The sequence below is a fragment of the Amphiprion ocellaris genome, chromosome 20, assembly GCF_022539595.1.
Source record: "Amphiprion ocellaris isolate individual 3 ecotype Okinawa chromosome 20, ASM2253959v1, whole genome shotgun sequence".
In the NCBI taxonomy this organism is placed as follows: domain Eukaryota; kingdom Metazoa; phylum Chordata; class Actinopteri; family Pomacentridae; genus Amphiprion; species Amphiprion ocellaris.
Genome location: NC_072785.1, coordinates 31,474,103 through 31,492,787, shown reverse-complemented (window position 1 = coordinate 31,492,787; position 18,685 = coordinate 31,474,103). Strand labels below are relative to the sequence as shown.

The following is an 18,685-nucleotide window of genomic DNA, read 5'->3' as shown; positions in this document are numbered from 1 at the left end:
ATTAGATGACAAATGACTAAAATTAGAAATCAAACAAAAATTAGATGCGAACAAGACACTAAATGGAAAAAAATGAGACACACTGACCAAAAGGACAAAAAACAAAAATTATCGAGAAAACGATTAAAATTTGACACAAAATAACTACATGCAAAACAACTGAATTTCGACCCTAAACAGCTGCAGTGTTGCAGACAGATGGTGGTTTGAACAAACAGAACATGTGAATGTTATTCTGTCAGAAATATGAGGCAGAAAGAAGCAGCTGATCTAAAACCTATGAAAGACAAAAGTACAGTCTGATTATGTAGAAGCAACTCAGGCACTTAAACACCAGAACTAGATGCAAAATGAGACAGAAAACTATCAAAACTAGACACTCAATGACCAGGTTCAGATGCAAAACAAGCAGTACAAGAGGAAAATGACTAAAACTAGAAGGAAAATGAGCAAAACTAAATGGACAATGTACATAAATAAATTAAAAATAACCAAAAGTATTAGAAAAATTATCAAAATGACAAGCAAAATGACCCAAATTAGATGGAAAATAATCAAAACTAGATGCAAAATTATAAAATCTAAATGGATAATCAAACTAGATGCAAGATGAATAACTGACATGCAAAAAGACCAAACTGAGATGCAAAAAAACCCAGAACAAGATGAAAATGACTAAAACTAGATGCAAAATAATAAAACTGCAAAACAAACCATAACTAGATGCAAAAATATCAAAACTAGATGCAAATTTATCAAAGTGTGATGCAAAATGGTCAAAATGAGATTCATAAGACCAAAACTAGGTGTAAAACAACCAAATCTAGATGCAAAATGAATAATTGGCACGCAAAATACCAAAATGAGATGCAAGACTAAAACTAAGCACTAAATGACCATACTGAGATGAAAAACAAGCAGAGCAAAATGACAATGACTAAAACTAGACGCAAAATGATCAAAATGTGATGCACAATGACTCAAATGAGATGCAAGATGACCCAAACTAGGTGTAAAACGACCAAATCTAGATGAAGGATAATCAAATAGATGCAAAATAATGAATATTAGATGGAAAATGACCAGAGTTATGTGAAAAATAATCAAAATTTATGCAATAAGAGAGAAAATGGTCAAACATGAGATGTAAAGTGACTAAAGTCAGCCACAGAGCGTTATTTTCTGAACCACTGCAGTAAATCCAGGCTGTAATTCTCCCTCCAGCCTGCGGCGGCGCTGCTGCGTTACGTCACTGTTTCCTCCGTCAGTAAAGCAGAAACCAGAAGCAGCAGCAGAGCGGCTCTCAGGCTGTAAAATGAGCTCCATCGGGACCGGGGTGAGTGTTTTCTGGGTTTACCTGAACCGAACCGTCTCCTAGAATTCACTCTGACTCTTTATGTGTATAATTTGATTCAAGCTTCAGGAGAATAACTCGCTTTTCTGCTGAAAATCACCTCATTGTCAGAAACCTGTAGCCAGATAGCTAGCGTGTTAGCCTGCTGAGTCACAGCGAGGCCCGCTAGCAACAGCTAAAAGAAAATTGAAAGTAGAATGAAAATAACGTTTAAATTCAATAAAATCTCATTTTAGAGCTTAATTTAAATCAAACAGATGTAAAATAAACGTCTCATTGCGGCTTGGTGCCAGAATTCGTCAATTTAATGAGAGAAATTCGTGATACTTACACAACACAGTGGAAGCTAGCAGTTAGCTCCAGCACTTGCCAATCTCCATTTAGAATAAATTAAAATTTAAGTTAATCTGCGTGTCAGCTAAAATTGGCTACATAAAGATGATCTGTAATAGTTTTCATAACTTTAACACAGTGTTCCAGTTACATCGGAATTTTACTTGATGTCCTAAATAAACTTTTTCCAGATAAAATCCCAACTTTTTGCACAGTCAGTTAAACAGTGTGGGGATGAGATATCTGTATTAGTTTTGTATTTATGGGGTTAAAGGGAATTTTGATTAATATATTTTTAGAAGTTGTGATATTTAATGTAAATGTTGTGATATTTTAAGATAGTGTGTCATTTTAATAGTATAATATTGTGATGCTGACATTTGCCACAGTCACTGCGAGCAATTAACTCCTGCCAAATTCCATTTAGAATAATTCAGATTTAGGTTAATCTGCATGTCAGATAAAATTGGCTACATGAAGATGATCTATAATAGTTTTTATAACTTCAGTAAAATGTTCCAGTTAATTCGGGGTTTTACTTGATGTCCTAAATAAACTTTTTCCAGAATAAATCCCAACTTATTGCACTGTCAGTTAAACAGTGTGGGGATGAGATATCTGTATAAGTTGAGCGTTTATGAGGTTAAAGCAATTTTTAATTAATAATTCTTTAGAAGTTCTGATATTTTATGTAAATATTGTTATATTTTAAGACAGTGTGTCATTTTAATGTTATCATTTTGCGATTCTGACAGTTGGCACAGTCACTGCGAGCATTTAACTCCTGCCAAAGTCCATTTAGAATAATTCAGATTTCAATTAATTTGCCTGTCAGCTAGAAATAGCTAAACAAAGATGACATGTAGGAGTTTTTCTGATTTTAATGAGCTGTTTTAGTTCAATCGGGATTCATCTTTATTTACTAAATAAACTTTATCCAGGTAAAATCCAGACTTTTAGAGCCTCTTGTAGTTCTGTCAGCAGGACAGTGTTGGGATGAGAAATTAGAAGTTTGGTCACAGGTTTTATGTTCATTTTGGGACATTTTAAGTCACTTTAATAGTAATTAGCATAGTCATTGGTCACAGTTATTTCCAACACTGGTCAAACTCCATCTAGAATATTCCAGATTTTAAGTTGAGTGAAACAACATCGCCTGTTTACGTCTAAAAACACACCAGAAACCTGAAACTAAAATGTGTTTTTGGTGTTTGTTTGACAGATATCCCTTAATTTATCCATTTACTGATTGACAGATAATTTTGCACATTAAGTAGAATTATTTGACACTATAAAATTATTACATTAATTATAATTTAAAGGCATTTAGTAATTAATAATATTATTTATTCTCCTTTTATATCCAGGTATTTAAAATTAGTGGACAGCAGAATGCGCTGTAATACATTAGGGAGATTTTAATAAATTTTCTGCACAGATTGAGATGTTTCTAAAATCTGTTAGAAGCTCTTTTTAACTTCTGTTAGCAGCAATATTCCCCAATTAATGTATTTATCTTTACACACACACTATTTATATAGCTAAAGTTTAATAACAGAGCTGCAATAATCAGATATTATCAGATGTCAACTATTAATTTAATCACCAGCTATTTTATTAAACATGTAACCAGGTTGAGTCATTTAAAAAAAAAAAAAAAAAAACAGTTTTTAGCTTCTTTAATTTGAATATTACTTGTTTTTTTCCTCCTTTATGACAGTAAACTGAGTATTTTGGGGTTTTGGGAAACACTGATCAACATTTTTTGATATTTTAGAGATGAAACAACTAATAAGAATCCACAAAATAATCAACTGATTATCAAACTGTGAAAATAATCATTCTTTTTTAATCCTGCTGTGGGGAAACAAGAACATGTGTTTAACATGTAAATTTACTGGATCTAACCGCTGTCCTGTGTAAATATTATCACCAGTCATGTGTTTTATTGTTTAACCTACTGACGTTTACTGTTTCAGTACGACCTGTCGGCCTCCACCTTCTCTCCAGATGGACGAGTGTTTCAGGTGGAATACGCCATGAAGGCCGTGGAGAACAGCAGGTCAGAGTCTCCAGAACCACAGAGAACACAATGTTTTCTACTTAAAACACATAAAAAACTTAGAAAGTGACTTTAAAACCAGTAGAACTGATTTTATGAGTAAAAGTTCCACCACTGAAACCAAACTAATCAGTAACATTGATTGGTTAAAACTGATCAGCAGGGAGGGATGATGAGTCCCAAAAGTTTCGCTCACTGGTCTGTACTCCTGTGATGTCACTTCCTCTTGGCAGTCTGACCAATCCCTGAGCTGCGTTCGCGTCAAACACAGGAACTCACCTCCGGTCACCAATCAGAGCCATTGATCAGGTTTCTAGTCTGATCCAGAAAAAGTTTTTATTAACGACAGAGTTAGAGTTGTGATGCATTCAAAGACACAGATCAGGGCTGTGGTGCGTTCAGGTACAACAAAAAGTAAAGTACTGAGGTGTTTAGTGTTAATCCTCCTGTTGTCTTCATTTATGGGCACCAAAAAATATTGTTTCCTTGTCTGAAAAAGATCCAAAAATTCTGCAAAAAAATTCCCCAAATTTCTGAAAATTTGCAAAACCTTCAGGAAGAAAATTCCAATAATTCCTTCAAAGTTGCCCTTAAAAGTTTTGTTTAAAAAATCCCCATATTTGGCAAGAAAATTCTTGTAAATATTTTCAAAAAATGAGTAAAAATCTTCCAAAAAAATCCTAAAAATATCTAAAGTGATTCCATATATATCAGTAAAACTTCTAATATTTTCTTTAAGAACATTCACATAAAAATCAACCAAAATAATTGGTTGATTTTTTTGTGAATGTTCTTAAGGAACATTTTTAACATTTCTTTTTTCCCACCAAACACAGGAAAACACCTGAACTCACCTCAGAGTAGAAACTAAAGCTCTTAGAGCTCAGAACATGTTTCCAGTCGGCTTTAATCCAGGGTTCTGAAGGTTCTGATTGGTTCTGAGGTGTGTCACCATGATCAGACTTTAGTTAAACGTGTGTGTTCGTGTGTGTTTTTGCATATTCAGCACAGCCATTGGGATCCGCTGTAAGGACGGCATCGTGTTCGGGGTGGAAAAGCTCGTTCTGTCCAAACTGTACGAAGACGGATCCAACAAACGCATCTTCAACATCGACAGACACGTCGGCATGGTAACCACACACACACACACACACACAGAAATACACAACTTGACATGTTCGAGCTCTTAAACGTGTTAAAAGAGCAGTTTGGTTTGTAGAGAGATTTTAGAGAAAAAAGAGAATTTAATCAAGGATAATCTGAGTCTCGGTTTGTTTACTGAAGGTTTAAACCAGCGATTCTAGTTCAGGTGTGATGAAGTTTATTATAAATACGAAGGTAAATTACAGTTTTAGTTAAGTTTTTTGTTCACAATATGTGGAGTTGATTTTTTTCATGCTAGATCTACAGATAGAAAAGATAATTGTATTGGTTTTCCATGTTTTAGCTCATAACTGACAGATAGAGTTAAATTTCATTCCTTTTTCCCTTCAGTTTACATGTCGTCTATAATCTATATACAGACCGAAGGGAAAAGGCAGCAGGAAATAACTTTAACTCATTATGCAAACTGAATATCTTTGGTCAGATGATAAATTCAGCAATTTTATGTCATTTATGTGGTAATTTTGAGACATTCTGTGGTCTTTATATGCAGGAAAGTCCCAATCCAGCCTGAAAGATCAGGATTGTCAGTACAAGCTTCATCCTTGTTTTACTGAAAAATTGAGCTGCTCTCCTTATAATACATTCATCTGGCTCATAAACTTAAATTAAAACTTTGGTCACGTTAGAATTTTTCATTTAATTTAGCTATTATTGGATTAAACTGGTGGGCTGCACAGTGGTGTAGTGGTTAGCACTTTCGCCTTGCAGCTAGAAGATCCCTGGTTCACGTCCCGGCTTTCCCGGGATCTTTCTGCATGGAGTTTGCATGTTCTCCCTGTGCATGCGTGGGTTTTCTCCGGGTACTCCGGCTTCCTCCCACAGTCCAAAAATATGCTGAGGTTAATTGATCATTCTAAATTGCCCGTAGGTGTGAATGTGAGAGTGATTGTTTGTCTCTGTATGTAGCCCTGTGACAGACTGGTGACCTGTCTAGGGTGTCCCCTGCCTTCACCTGAGTCAGCTGGGATAGACTCCAGCCCCCCCCCATGACCCTAGTGAGGAATAAGAGGTGTATAGATAATGGAGGGAATGGATGTATGTATTAAACTGTTGAATTGATCACCGATTAATCCGTTTTAGTACATTTTTGATTCATTGTCAATAAAAAGGAAAATAAAACCGGTCGAGCAGAAGGAGACGCCTCTTATGTTTCATTTTAATTAACTAACAGTCCAAAAGTGTTCAGTTTAAAATGAAATAAGACCAAGAAAAGCAGCAATCTTCTCTTTCCAGAAGCTGAAATCTGCAAATAGTTGACTTTTTGTCTCTGTTTTTGCTTGAAAAATAACTGAAATCCTTAATTAATCCCAAAATAACAGAGGTAAAGATCTACACTGTTTCTCAGGTCCTCAGGTGAAAGTGGCTGAAAACACAATAACTGAAATAAAACTAATAGAAATATCATAATTTTAGACATAATAAACAAGGACACAGCAGTAATCCAACCTGTTTTAAGTATCTTCAGTCATATATTGCAGCTAAAATGTGTTTTCTTTTGATTAATTCAGCTCACAGTGAAAATAATACGGAATTGCAGCCATATTCATGTTAGATTTTTACTTTTTTAACCTTTTTTACTAGAAACCTGCAAAATTGTTTATACCTCTTGATATTTTTGCACATTTTTGAGAAAACACAGCCTTTAAACTGTTTAAAATAGTCAAATAAAGCTTCAACATGAATAACTCCTGAAAACAAACATCCAGACAGTTCTGGTGCTTTCTCTTTTTAGTTTGTTTTCCGTTCTGACATTTGAGCACATTTACTCCATTATTCGTCCACTTGTGCTTTTTGTGATCTTGATATTTGCGTTAATTTGTCCATTAAGATACTTTCTGTATTGATTATTGGTGTTTCTAATCTCTTTTAATTCCCTGTTTTAGCACTTTTAAAGTATTTTAAGCAAATATGTTTTATAAGTAGCTGTGACTCTTTACATTTGATTTCCTAAAATAATGTTATTGATAATGTAGTAAATTAAGTAGCAGAGGTTGTCTGTGGTCCTTCTGTGTTTATATCTCAGGTCTGTTTATGAATTAAAGTGGATAAATAAGGTTTCTCTCTCTCCAGGCTGTAGCTGGACTGTTGGCTGATGCTCGATCGCTCGCTGAAGTCGCCAGAGAAGAAGCTTCAAACTTCAGATCAAACTACGGACACGACATTCCTCTGAAGGTAAAACACCGAGTTAAAGTAGGAAACGCTGGATAAAAACACTCACCTACTGGTTAAATCTTAGTTATCTTTAAAAAGTAGTTTTTTTTCCTCTTATTTCAATAAGAAATAAAAGAGGAAGAAAAACTAGTTTAAAATAACGTTTTAAAGGTTTATTCTTGAACTGCACATTGCTGGGGTATCTAGTGTTTCTGTGAACAAACATCTTAGTTTCTGTTTCACCACTAAAACCAAACTGATCGATAACGTTGATCGATTAAAGCTGATCAGCAGGGAGGGATGATGAGTCCCAAAGGTTTCGCTCACTGGACTGTACTCCTGTGATGTCACTTCCTCTTGGCTGTCTGACCAATCCCTGAGCTGTTTTCACTTCAAACACCTGAACTCTCCTCCGATCACCAATCAGAGCCATTGATCAGGTTTCTAGTCTGATCCAGAAAAATCACACAGACAGGTTTTTACTGAAAGTTTGCTGCTCAAATACCAGAGTTGGTAGAATATTTTCTGTCTTTCCAACATGACCCTGTTCGGAGGCATTTAAGTACCGCACAAGTCTTTGTCATGGTGCCCGTTGCTGCTAAACTCCACAATGCTCATTTTATTCAACACATCATCTCTTTTTGTGACTGGACGTCTCTTATATATTTATAGTCATCCAGCATAAAGGCAAACAGCTCCTTTTTAGCTGTTAGTCAGTATTTATTTAAGATCTTCCTCTGGTTCTGATCAGAGAAATGTTGCACTTTAGTTAAAAAAAACAACAACCAGAAACCCTTTGATGACCTCAGCGGACAGCAGAATTAGCATGCTAAGCTAACAGAGCTGTCTCCTGTCGTTGCAGCACCTGTCGGACAGAGTGGCCATGTACGTCCACGCCTACACCCTGTACAGCGCCGTCAGGCCGTTCGGCTGCAGGTGAGTCGCGAAAGTTTTAGAAAAACATTAAAAATCATTCGCAAAAGTTCACAGATGTCTAACATGATCAGTCGAACTTTATCTGTACGGCTGAGAGAAGTTTACGATGACAGACGAGAAGATAATCAGTAAAACTATTGTTTTAGTGTTAATTGTTTATTTGTGTATCTGTTTTCTGTAACTTTTAAATCTTGTACGGCTGCTACCTCGGCCAGGTGTCCCTTGTAAAAGAGATTCTAATCTCAATGAAACTTCCTGGTTACATAAAGGTAAATAAATGAATAAATAAAACAAAGTTTTGAATGATAAAATATTTTCTGCATTTATCTACGTTCCAAAAATGAGACCAAACTGATCGATAACGTTGATCGTTGTAAAAGTTTACTCTTGAGCTGCACGTTATTGTGATATTTAGTGTTTCTGTGAACAAACATCTTAGTTTCTGTTTCACCACTAAAACCACACTGATCGATAACGTTGATCGATTAAAGCTGATCAGCAGGGAGGGATGATGAGACTCCCAAAGGTTTCGCTCACTGGACTGAACTCCTGTGATGTCACTTCCTCTTGGCTGTCTGACCAATCCCTGAGCTGTTTTCACTTCAAACACCTGAACTCTCCTCTGATCACCAATCAGATCAGGTTTCTAGTCTGATCCAGAAAAATCACACAGAGGAGTTTTTACTTAACAGCAAACATCAGGGCTGTGGTGCGTTCAGGTACAACAAAAAGTAAAGTACTGAGGTGTTTCGTGTTAATCCTTCTGTTGTCCTCATTTACGGGCAACAAAAAATATTGTTTCTTTGTCTGAAAAAAATCCAAAAAATCAGCAAAAAAAATTCCCCAGATTTCTGAAAATTTGCAAAACCTTCAGGAAGAATATTCCAATAATTCCTTAAAAGTTTCCCTTTAAAGTTTTATTTTTTAAAAATCTCCCAAATTTGGCAAGAAAATTCTTGTAAATATTTTAAAACATGAGTAAAAATCTTAAAAAAAAAAAAAAATCCTAGTATCTAAAATGATTCCATATATATCAGTAAAACTTTTAATATTTTCTTTAAGAACATTCACATAAAAATCAACCAAAATCCAGTGAAATTCACTGGATTTTGGCTTTTTGTGAATGTTCTTAAGAAACATTTTAACATTTCTTTTTTCCCGCAAAAAAATGTTCAAAGATTTCCCCAAAAATGTTGAAAATGTGGACATCAGAAGTTTCACTGTGAAAATATTTTTTTCCCCACATTTTCAAACTTTAAAACGGGTCAATTCTGACCCGCAGGACGACACCAGGGTTAAACATGGGCATCATGGTGCGTTCAGGCATCTGCTTTTGTTGTTTACATTGTGTTTCCGTCTCCTAGTTTCATCCTGGGTTCGTATGACAAAGACGACGGTCCTCAGCTCTACATGGTCGACCCGTCTGGCATCTCATACGTGAGTGTGGTTCATCTGACTGCAGGTGAACTCAGGTGAGCTCCGGACTTCCTGTTAACAGACTGTGTTGTGTTCAGGGTTACTGGGGATGCGCCATCGGAAAAGCAAAACAAGCCGCCAAGACGGAGATCGAGAAGCTGCAGGTGAGTTTAGACCTTAACAACCTCCTGTCTGCTGTTTTTATTATTTAGAGATTAACGTTGAACCCTGAAATCAGATGAAGATCAATAAAACCATAACTTCAGCTGATCACAGTCGATCAATAAGCTCGATCAGTTCATCAATAATCAGTCAATAAGTCAGTATGATCAGGCAGTACTGTACTACCATCATATTTTAGGAGTGTTTTAGCCGATTTTCAACCAACTTCATCATTTAATAAAACAATTTATTTTATTTTTGGAACATTTTATCATATTTTATTCATATTTTCTAGTAATTATTAAACCCTGTATAAACAGTTGGAGTTGTATTTTTTTAAAATACATTTTATTTAATTAAATATTACAAATATTTTGACATTTTTTATTATATATTGTTTACACTTTAAAACCCTTCACTCTTGTTTCTGACATTTGTGGACATTAATCATATTTTTTAAGCTATTTTTTGAGGCTTTTTATTCTTTATTTCTTCCATATTAATGTTTGAGCTTTTTTTTTTTAAAACATTTCCTGCACATTTTATTAGAAACTACAAATATTTCTTGACCTTTTAGACGTTTTATTAATAAACTTTTAATCTTTTGTTATTTTTTTCCTGACATTTAAGAAATGTGCTCATTTAGTTTTTTTCCTATGAGCTTTCTTGCTCTTTATTTATGTTTCTGGCATTCGTGGACATTATTATTACTTAGACAAAGTTTGTTATTTTTATATTTTTTGTATATTTTATTTATTTATATTTAAAAAAACTATTTTTGCATATCCATATTTTTACATTATTACATTTATATACATATGTTTTTTTAAATTAAAATTTTAAGTCTTTTTTACTATGTATTTTACATATTTTATTACATTTTTCTGATATGTGTGTGACATTTGTGGACATTATTAATAATTAGACAAATATTGTTGTTTTTACATTTTCTGCATATTTTATTTGTCGTAGAATTTCAAAGTTTTACACGTTTCATTTGCATTTTTTGTATTTTTTTTACATATCTATTTTTAGATTTTAGATATTTATTATTTTAAAAATGTTTTTTTTTTTTAAGAAAATATCTTTAACATTTGTTATTACATTTTGTGAGATTTTTGAGACTATTTTTTGGATTTCTATTCAGATTTTTGGGACATTTTCTGAATTTATGGGATATTTTAATATAATGTTTTTTACATTTGTTGATTGAAGGATAAAATTGACGAATGCTGCCTAAACTGGAGCGCTGTAGGTTTTGTTTTTGTTGTTGTTTCCTGTTGTAACTGCGTGTGTTTGTTGTGTGTCAGATGAAGGAGATGACGTGCAGAGAGCTGGTTAAAGAAGTCGCTAAAATGTGAGTCGGAAATGTTCAAATTGAACTTTTATAAACTCAATTAGACGGCATCAGGTTTAATCTTTGCATAGAAGAAAAACAGGAGCTGAAGCTAAAGAAGATTATAAAGAAGTGTAGGAACATAAAGTAACTTTAAATAAAACGTATAAAGTTCTGTACTGCAGTAAATCTTCACCAAACTAAACTCTTTATCTCCAGAATCTACATTGTTCACGACGAGGTGAAGGACAAAGCGTTTGAGTTGGAGCTCAGCTGGGTGGGAGAAGGTAAGAACCAATCAAAGCTCTGCATTTCTTCTCCATCTTAAAGCTCCTCTGAGATTAATCAATCCAGCTGATCGGTTAATCAGCAGGGAGGGATGATGAGTCCCAAAAGTTTCGCTCACTGGACTGAACTCCTGTGATGTCACTTCCTCTTGGCTGTCTGACCAATCCCTGAGCTGAACTCTCCTCCAATCACAGCGATCGATCGGGTTTCTGATTCTGATCGAGACGTCCAAACTGGCACGACTTTTACTGAACTTCATGAACAAATATAAGGATGTAAAACTACTTTCAGTTTCACTGACAAGCAGAGAGAAAAACAAACCAAAATAGTTTCATATTGATAAAAACATTTTACTGCAGTAAATAGTTTATTAACAGAGCATTACCTTTTATTAATATTTAACTTTCTGCACCCAGATTATTGAGTCGACTGAAAATACGTGTTATAGGAGCTGCTTTTTGAGCCACTTCATGAAACAGAATTGTAAACAAATCAAATTTTTTTTATTAAATTTACGAGAAAAGGAAAAACTTCTTGTGATTTTAGGTGAAGAAACATCAATCAGTTGAGCCAGAACAGTTAAAAATCCTGTATTGTTTCATTTTTTACTGAAATTAATGAGAATGTCCGATAATTTAGGACCATATAACCCTAGTTTTAGTGCTGTTTTTAAACTAAAGGTAGCTTTAAATGCAGCTGCTGCTATCCCCGACCAGTTCAGGAAGAAAACTCTCTGCGTCTGGAATGAAAATAAAACTAGACGACAGACATGAATAATTGTGTGAAACCAGGACCTTTTCTATCTTTAACTTTCTCTCTGAGGATCATTTTACATGGAAATATGTGTAAATTCTCTGCACAGTCACAATTTTTATCTCCTATATTGGTGAGTTTGTCGGACGACGTTATAAAATCAGTTTTAAAATGAAGCTACTGCTGGTTAATGCATCGTCTGAATGAGTTTCAGTTTCAGCCTCATTCTGCCGTCTGACAAAATATTGAAATGAGAGCAACTTTATTGTGAGTTAATCTGAATTAAAATGCAGTTTAATGAGCAGAGGGAGCAGGAGGGAAGCTAACATGAAAGCACAGTAACCCACCCACTGGTTTAAAATACCAAGACTGAAACGATTCCTGTAGTTATTCCAATAATTCCTGGAGGCTAAATTCTCTGAATGGAGGCTTCCTTTAATCCACTACATGCTCGACCCCAGGTCACTAACTGGAGCCAGACTTCATCCTATACAAATCTATAATCAATAAATTATGAGGGGATTTTAAATTTAACGATTCTGTTTTAACCAGAGCAGATTTTCTAGTGTTTTACGGCATTCATCAGATCAGAACAAGGAAATCACTTTAATTTGAACCAAAGATAAACTAAAGTTATTGATTAAATATCCTCTGTAGTAAATACAATCATCAATGTTCTAATCAGTGGTCTATCAGCTGCAGTTTAAACGGACCAAACATAAAAACGCATTTATATGGTTTCTGCATCAACAACTAAATACATGTAGGTTTCCATGGCAACACGATGCATCCAGGGTGTGAATCTGTAACTAAACAGCTTCATTCAGTGGTTTTAGTAACGTTCAGATCAGCAGGTTTACAGATAAAACATTTTCCCTCACAGAGAATCTGGATCGCTGATAAATAAACGTCAGGAAGCGATTTGGTTAAAGGGAGACGCTTCTTAGAGCCGATTTAAATCTGAACTCTGAACAGAACCTGGACCAGGTTAGCTCCATGGCATCAGTTACCATGGAGATCTAGCTCCACAGCATCAGTTACCATGGAGATCTAGCTCCACAGCATCAGCTACCATGGAGATCTAGCTTTGTAGCATCAGTTACCATGGAGATCTAGCTCCACAGCATCAGTTACCATGGAGATCTAGCTCCACAGCATCAGTTACCATGGAGATCTAGCTCCACAGCATCAGCTACCGTGGAGATCTAGCTTTGTAGCATCAGTTACCATGGAGATCTAGCTCCACAGCATCGGTTACTATGGAGATCTAGCAGGTTAAACCTTCGAGTTACTGAAAAGTCTGACTTCCGGCTCATCATACCTGCTGATCCTCTAATCTGACTTTGTAGTTCAGAACTCTGGTTTCAAGTTTCCATGGAGATCTGACCTTCAACGTTAGCCACATTAGCCACCCGACATGCTAACACTAGCACTCCATGTTTATAAGATGCATAAAACACAACAAAAACGGACTTTCACCTTCAATTTAGCCCTGTGGTTGCCGTGGTAACGCGTTTCTGTCTCTTCTCTTTCAGTCACAAATGGACGACACGAGTTTGTACCCAAAGACGTCAGAGAGGAAGCAGAGAAATACGCCAAGGTGAGTCAGAAGTCGTCTTCTGAAACACTCCGACATACAGAGGGCAACACTGTGTTTCTGTAGTTCCTGTCTCCTCCTGTAGGCGGCGCTGCGTTCAGGTAACTCTGGTGTTTCTCTGTGTTTCAGGACTCTCTGGAGGAGGAGGACGACTCCGACGAGGACAACATGTAAAACTCTGCACTCGATCTGCTCGGACCGGATTCTTTTTTATGTTTTATAGTTCACAAACACGTTTTGTTCTTTTTGCTTTTTGTTTCCATGAATTTCAACTTTGACAATAAAGTTGGAGGAAAAGTTCCCGGGTTCCGTTTCTGTCGATCAGCTGATGATCAACGGTGAATATGTATCAGCAAAAATTAAACATATGATTAAAATGAGCAGAAAATTCTCAGATTTAGAGGCTTTAGTCAGAAAACTGTTGGTGGTTTTTTTGGTGTTTAAATTGATGAATGAGGGCACAGCAGGAGAACTAAATAAATCCTATTAAATGTGGAAATAAACAGATTCTTTGGTGGGTGAATAACTCAGAAATTCATTAAAGTGGTAATTTAGATTACACCACATGCATAGCAACAAACCTGATTTAAAAAAAAAATCAATTTAATGTTGACAGCAGCAAAATATGACATTGATGCAGTAAAACTAAAATAATGGCAAATAAAAGCTTAACAGCTGTTTTTGATTTGTATATGAACAGAAGTTAAGCTTGACTATGTTATTAAACTTCATTTTCTGGCTGTTTACTTGTAAAGCTGCAATAAACCAAGAGACAACATGTTTTTTTTTATAGTTTTTGTAAATTGATAATTTTTAAGCAATTTTTTTTCAAGAAAAGTCATAATTTCAGGTAATTTCCTCCACTCACATGACGACTTTAATCAAAATGGTAAAAATAACTAAGAATTTTTGAGTGAGGTTGAGTTGAAATATCTTCGGGATGTATTAGTGTAACTGTCACTCTGCTTTTTATTGTTATTTGTTGTTTCTTCGGTTGTTTAGAAACAACCTTCTCTTCCCCGGACACACACATGACTAATCTTGCCGCCACTCTCTTCCTGTGACGTAGACGCTCCGACGTTCCCGCCCACTCTACAAACGGCGGCACAAATAACGACCGTGTTTTCGCTAAAACCGGCCGTTTGTCCCGGTGATTCTCCGGTAAACTCGGTTCAGCCGCCCCCTACCACACGCTAGCCCCCCACCCCGGTTCGCTCACCGACTGTCGTGCGGTAAAAAACGCGGCGGAGCGGTTTGTTTTGGAACCTGCTTCACCACAGGCACAGAGACGTGACGTTTTCTCACATATGGAAACCGCACCGCCAAACGTCCTTCAAAAAAATGGCCTTTTAAAGTTTGCAGCGATCATATGTGACTTATTGACGCAGTCGAGCGAAAACAAAAACAGTTAATAATAGCACTATAACTGCTCTTAAATTCGGCGCACATGTCATGCAACAAGCAGCTCGTATAGGAACACAAGTTCAACTTTAGTCCTGTAGTTATGCGCTCTTTCCGGCTGTTTCCGTTCGGTGTGAAGCAGTTAAAAACAGGCTATAATAGGCGATAGTTAGAGTTTGTGGGAGTTAATAAATTCTTTGTGATAAAATATCTTAGAAATGTATAAAAATATTCAGTTATTTTCGACCAGTTGTGTAGTTCTGTCGGTAAACAACGTAAAATTAACTCGGAGGATTTTTGAATGAAGTTTGGTTGACGGGTCTCCAGCACGTATCGAGGCGGGGCTTCCTACAGACAAGGAAGCCCTCTCGGCCAATCCTGAGGCGCCGCTGCTGGGAACGAAAACCACATGGCAAATCACGATTTCCGATGTATATTTTTTCTTTTAATCTCGCTTCTGATTGGGCAGCTGGCCAGCAGTCGCCGTCATTTCCCTCGTGGCGCGCCGTTTGTATCGGCCAATAGCGACGCCGGAAGAGCCGCGTCCTATTGAAATGGAGGACTCGCTCAGCTAATCAGATTTCTCCGCCGCGACTACCGCTGTCAGCGCACCCAATCGCTTGTCGGGAAACACAGCTCGGGGCTCAACAGCTTGTTGTTCGCTTCGCAGCCCGAGCGAGAGGGGAAGCAACCGCTGCTGAGAATGTGAGTATAAACCTCCAGAATGTGTCCGAACCGAGGTAAAACTTTGATCGGGGGGGAAACGGGTCGGCGGTTCGGCGAGTGGGGAGCCGGCCGGAGGTCAGCGGAGAGGCCGGGAGCTCTCCGCTGGTGTCCGCGGTGAATTGAATGGCAGTCGGCTTGTTTTTGCAGTGAAGAAATGTGAAGCTCCTGCGCCTTTGTGGAAGAGCCGCTTATTAAATAAATAAATCCGCGGCGCTTCTCGTTCCGTCGAATGTCACCGGTTCTGGTTCGGCGGATTCAAACTTGGCCGGTGCTCGGAGCCGACCGGGCGGCTCGTGTGACCGCTGCCCGCCGCTGCCCCGCCGCTAACAGACGGTTTAAATCGCCGTGTGATCCACAAACTAGCTAGTTGAGTCGCTAGTTAGCCAACTAGCTAAATTTAGCTCTGGAGCGCAGAGCGGAGTGGAGCCCGCTCGGTTCCCCCCGCCGTGTGGACTTTGTTCGGGCTCGGTTACGTAGCGGAGACCCCCCTCGGTTCCCCGGCGGCGGGTGGGTAGCGGGCGGTTGGTGCGGGGGGTGTTGGTTGAGGTAAAGTTAGCCCGAGCTAGCTGACATGGCGAAGCTGTGATGGCGACACTGGAGCTGGGAGCGGAGCGGGAAGGAACGCTCCGCCTCACCCCGCGGCCACTCAGAGCGCCTCACCGCCCCGCAGGAGTCCTCCCCGGGCCCCGGCGGCTCGGTGTCGGTGCTCGGTGTTAGCTGAGTTGGTGTTTGTGCCACATATTTGATCTGACCCGGGCTAGGAGGAGGAGGAGGAGGAGGAGGAGGGAGGGGGCTGCACCGAGCCAGGAAAGAATGCCTGAGCGGCTAGCTGTTAGCTTAGCACGAAGCTACAACCCGGGACAGCTCGACTCTCTGTCCGCTGGCTGTCCTCTGTGCCGCCGACAACTTATACCCCGTTTCTCGGCCTGCTTTGTGTCTTTCAGAGAGCTGAAGTGTTCCGCCCTGGACTCCCTCAAATAGCCGGAGCGATGAAGGTGAGTTTGACCTGCGACACATCTTGTTCCCGGGGTTCTGACCGCCTCACACCGCCAGCCTCAGCTCCGTCCAGCCGGGTTCGGACCGGACCTTTACCGGTCCGGAGGCTCACCTGGGTCCGGCTGATCAGCTCCACAGGGCAGATATTAACTCTGGGGTCTCAGTGGAGGAAGGAGAGCAGGTCTACAATCAGTAGAATAGAGCTAAAAACACGTATTGATCACTGTATCTGTGATCTATTGATGATCAGCTTCCAGCATAAAAGACCAACATGTGCTCCTGCCACATTCTTACACATGAAATATGATAAAAGTCTGAATATATTTTGGTTTTAAATCAAGCAAACAGTCTAAATGTGTCATCTCAGGCTCAAGCAAACTATAAAGGTGTTTTTTTTTTTTTTTAACATTTAATCCACAAAATTACAACCAGAAAATACTGTAAAGATCAGCCACCACGAGAAAAATATCCTCAAAAGCATCCAACTACAACTTTATATGCTGCTTAATACGATAAACTAATATCCCCACAACTAATCTAGAAGGGAAGTCGCTTTAATAGGACGTATATTTGCTCCGATAATTGGAAATTTGTCCAAACTGGCCATAAAAACCCACCTCTCTAAACTTACAAATAAAATATACAAAATGACAAAACCTTGTTTATCTCTGGATTATTTGGTTGTCTTTTCCTTATGGTTTCTGTATTGAAGCTAAGGTTAAACTCCAAAATCGTCCCAATGACTAACAAATGTCAGATTTCTCAATGTCTGATCCAAAACTACTGAAAAATATTCTAAAATTAGTAGAATGTCATCAAGAATAACCCAAAAATGACAGAAATTTGTCCAAAATGACAAAAATCCATCCACAGTGACTCAATTATTGTCTGAAATGTCAACATCTGATCCAAGACTACAAAAAAAATTCTAAAATGAGTAGAAACCTTCTTAAAAATGACCTGAAAATTGTCCAAACTGGCAATAAAAATCCCTAAACTTACAAATAAAATGTACAAAATGACTAAAACTTTATCTGTGGATTATTTGATTGTTTTCTCCTTTTGGTTTCTGTAGTGAAACTAAAGTTAATATCCAAAATTATCAATTTTATTATTTAACTAGTGTATATATTAAAAATAGTGCTTTTTATGTGTGTTTTCTGACATTTAAACTTCCCCCAGAGGATTAATAACTTTCTCTGTCTGTCTTCAGCATCTAAAAACTGCGGATTAGTGTCGACTTTAGATGTAAACGTGACAGAAAATGTGTTTTGTCAAAAATGCAGACTGAATGTGTCATCTGAGGCTCAAGCAGACTATAATGGTGGTTTTTTAACATTTAGTCTACAAAATTACATCCAGAAAATACTCTAAAGCTCAGCCACAGTGATGTAAAGTCTGACTACATCTTTATACGCTGCTCAACATGATAAACTAATGTCCCCACAACTAATCTAGAAGGGAAGTCGCTTTAATAGAATATAATTTACTCAGATTTTAAGCCAAAACTTGATGTAAAATTCAGAGTTTTTAGACGTCCAGACTTCATATGTTCACTTCAGGAACGTTGAAAAAACACTGAGAAGGAAGATCTGGTTCAACAAATGTAAAATCCGTGAGTTTTTAGCAAATATTTTGGTTACAGAAAAGATGAAAGCCAGTTTTCAGTCAGCAGCTGCTGCCAACACACGAGTAAATGGTTAGTTTTTTTTTAAAAATCAGCAGCACAAAGCCCTGAAAGACAAATAGAAAGTCTGAGAAAGGTTCCAAACAGCTTTTTCAAAGTGATTTTTAATTTTCTGTGCAGGTTTACTCCCTACAAAACCACCCCTGATCATGTTAGAGTTAACAGTTCAGGTCCTCTGGTGAAAATTCTTTTCACATAACAGAAAAGCAAAACATCAGAAAGTCAGTTTTTCTAGCATCGTACGGCTTCATTCAATCATTCTAATCATCCTGCTGCTTCTAGAAATGTTAATTTTTCTTATTTGTGACAGCTAACGTCCA

The 18,685-nt window shown here is 37.5% G+C and overlaps 2 protein-coding genes and 3 non-coding genes across 5 annotated transcripts in view; all 5 read left to right on the top strand.

Moving 5' to 3' along the window:
- The first annotated feature begins 1,202 nt into the window (after positions 1–1,202).
- Positions 1,203–13,855, top strand: psma3 (proteasome 20S subunit alpha 3). Its single transcript, XM_023294595.2, has 11 exons — positions 1,203–1,336; positions 3,667–3,749; positions 4,756–4,879; positions 6,987–7,088; positions 7,930–8,003; positions 9,368–9,440; positions 9,518–9,583; positions 10,892–10,938; positions 11,137–11,204; positions 13,494–13,558; positions 13,685–13,855. Exons 1-11 carry the CDS (start codon positions 1,316–1,318, stop codon positions 13,727–13,729), a joined length of 768 nt encoding a protein of 255 aa, XP_023150363.1. The 5' UTR covers positions 1,203–1,315; the 3' UTR covers positions 13,730–13,855.
- Positions 7,363–7,440, top strand: LOC111585195 (small nucleolar RNA SNORD53/SNORD92). The gene has a single exon (XR_002747810.1). It is a non-coding gene; the product is annotated as a small nucleolar RNA SNORD53/SNORD92 (small nucleolar RNA).
- LOC111585191 (small nucleolar RNA SNORD53/SNORD92) lies at positions 8,507–8,586 on the top strand. The gene has a single exon (XR_002747806.1). It is a non-coding gene; the product is annotated as a small nucleolar RNA SNORD53/SNORD92 (small nucleolar RNA).
- LOC111585194 (small nucleolar RNA SNORD53/SNORD92) lies at positions 11,292–11,369 on the top strand. Its single transcript, XR_002747809.2, has one exon. It is a non-coding gene; the product is annotated as a small nucleolar RNA SNORD53/SNORD92 (small nucleolar RNA).
- A 1,638-nt stretch (positions 13,856–15,493) lies between the features above and the next one.
- arid4a (AT rich interactive domain 4A (RBP1-like)) overlaps positions 15,494–18,685 on the top strand; it is a 31,788-nt gene continuing 28,596 nt past the window's right edge. Inside the window, exons 1-2 of the mRNA XM_023294597.3 lie at positions 15,494–15,661; positions 16,627–16,677. Of these exons, the coding sequence (XP_023150365.1) occupies positions 16,672–16,677 (6 nt within the window). The 5' untranslated portion in view covers positions 15,494–15,661; positions 16,627–16,671. The remainder of the gene's footprint in view (positions 15,662–16,626; positions 16,678–18,685) is intronic.

Excerpts from the sequence above, each read along its gene's own strand:
- psma3 (XM_023294595.2), top strand. The coding sequence starts at position 1,316 with ATGAGCTCCATCGGGACCGGG. Across the intron at positions 1,337-3,666 it reads TGAGCTCCATCGGGACCGGG|TACGACCTGTCGGCCTCCAC; the intron begins GTGAGTGTTTTC and ends TTACTGTTTCAG. Across the intron at positions 8,004-9,367 it reads GTCAGGCCGTTCGGCTGCAG|TTTCATCCTGGGTTCGTATG; the intron begins GTGAGTCGCGAA and ends TCCGTCTCCTAG.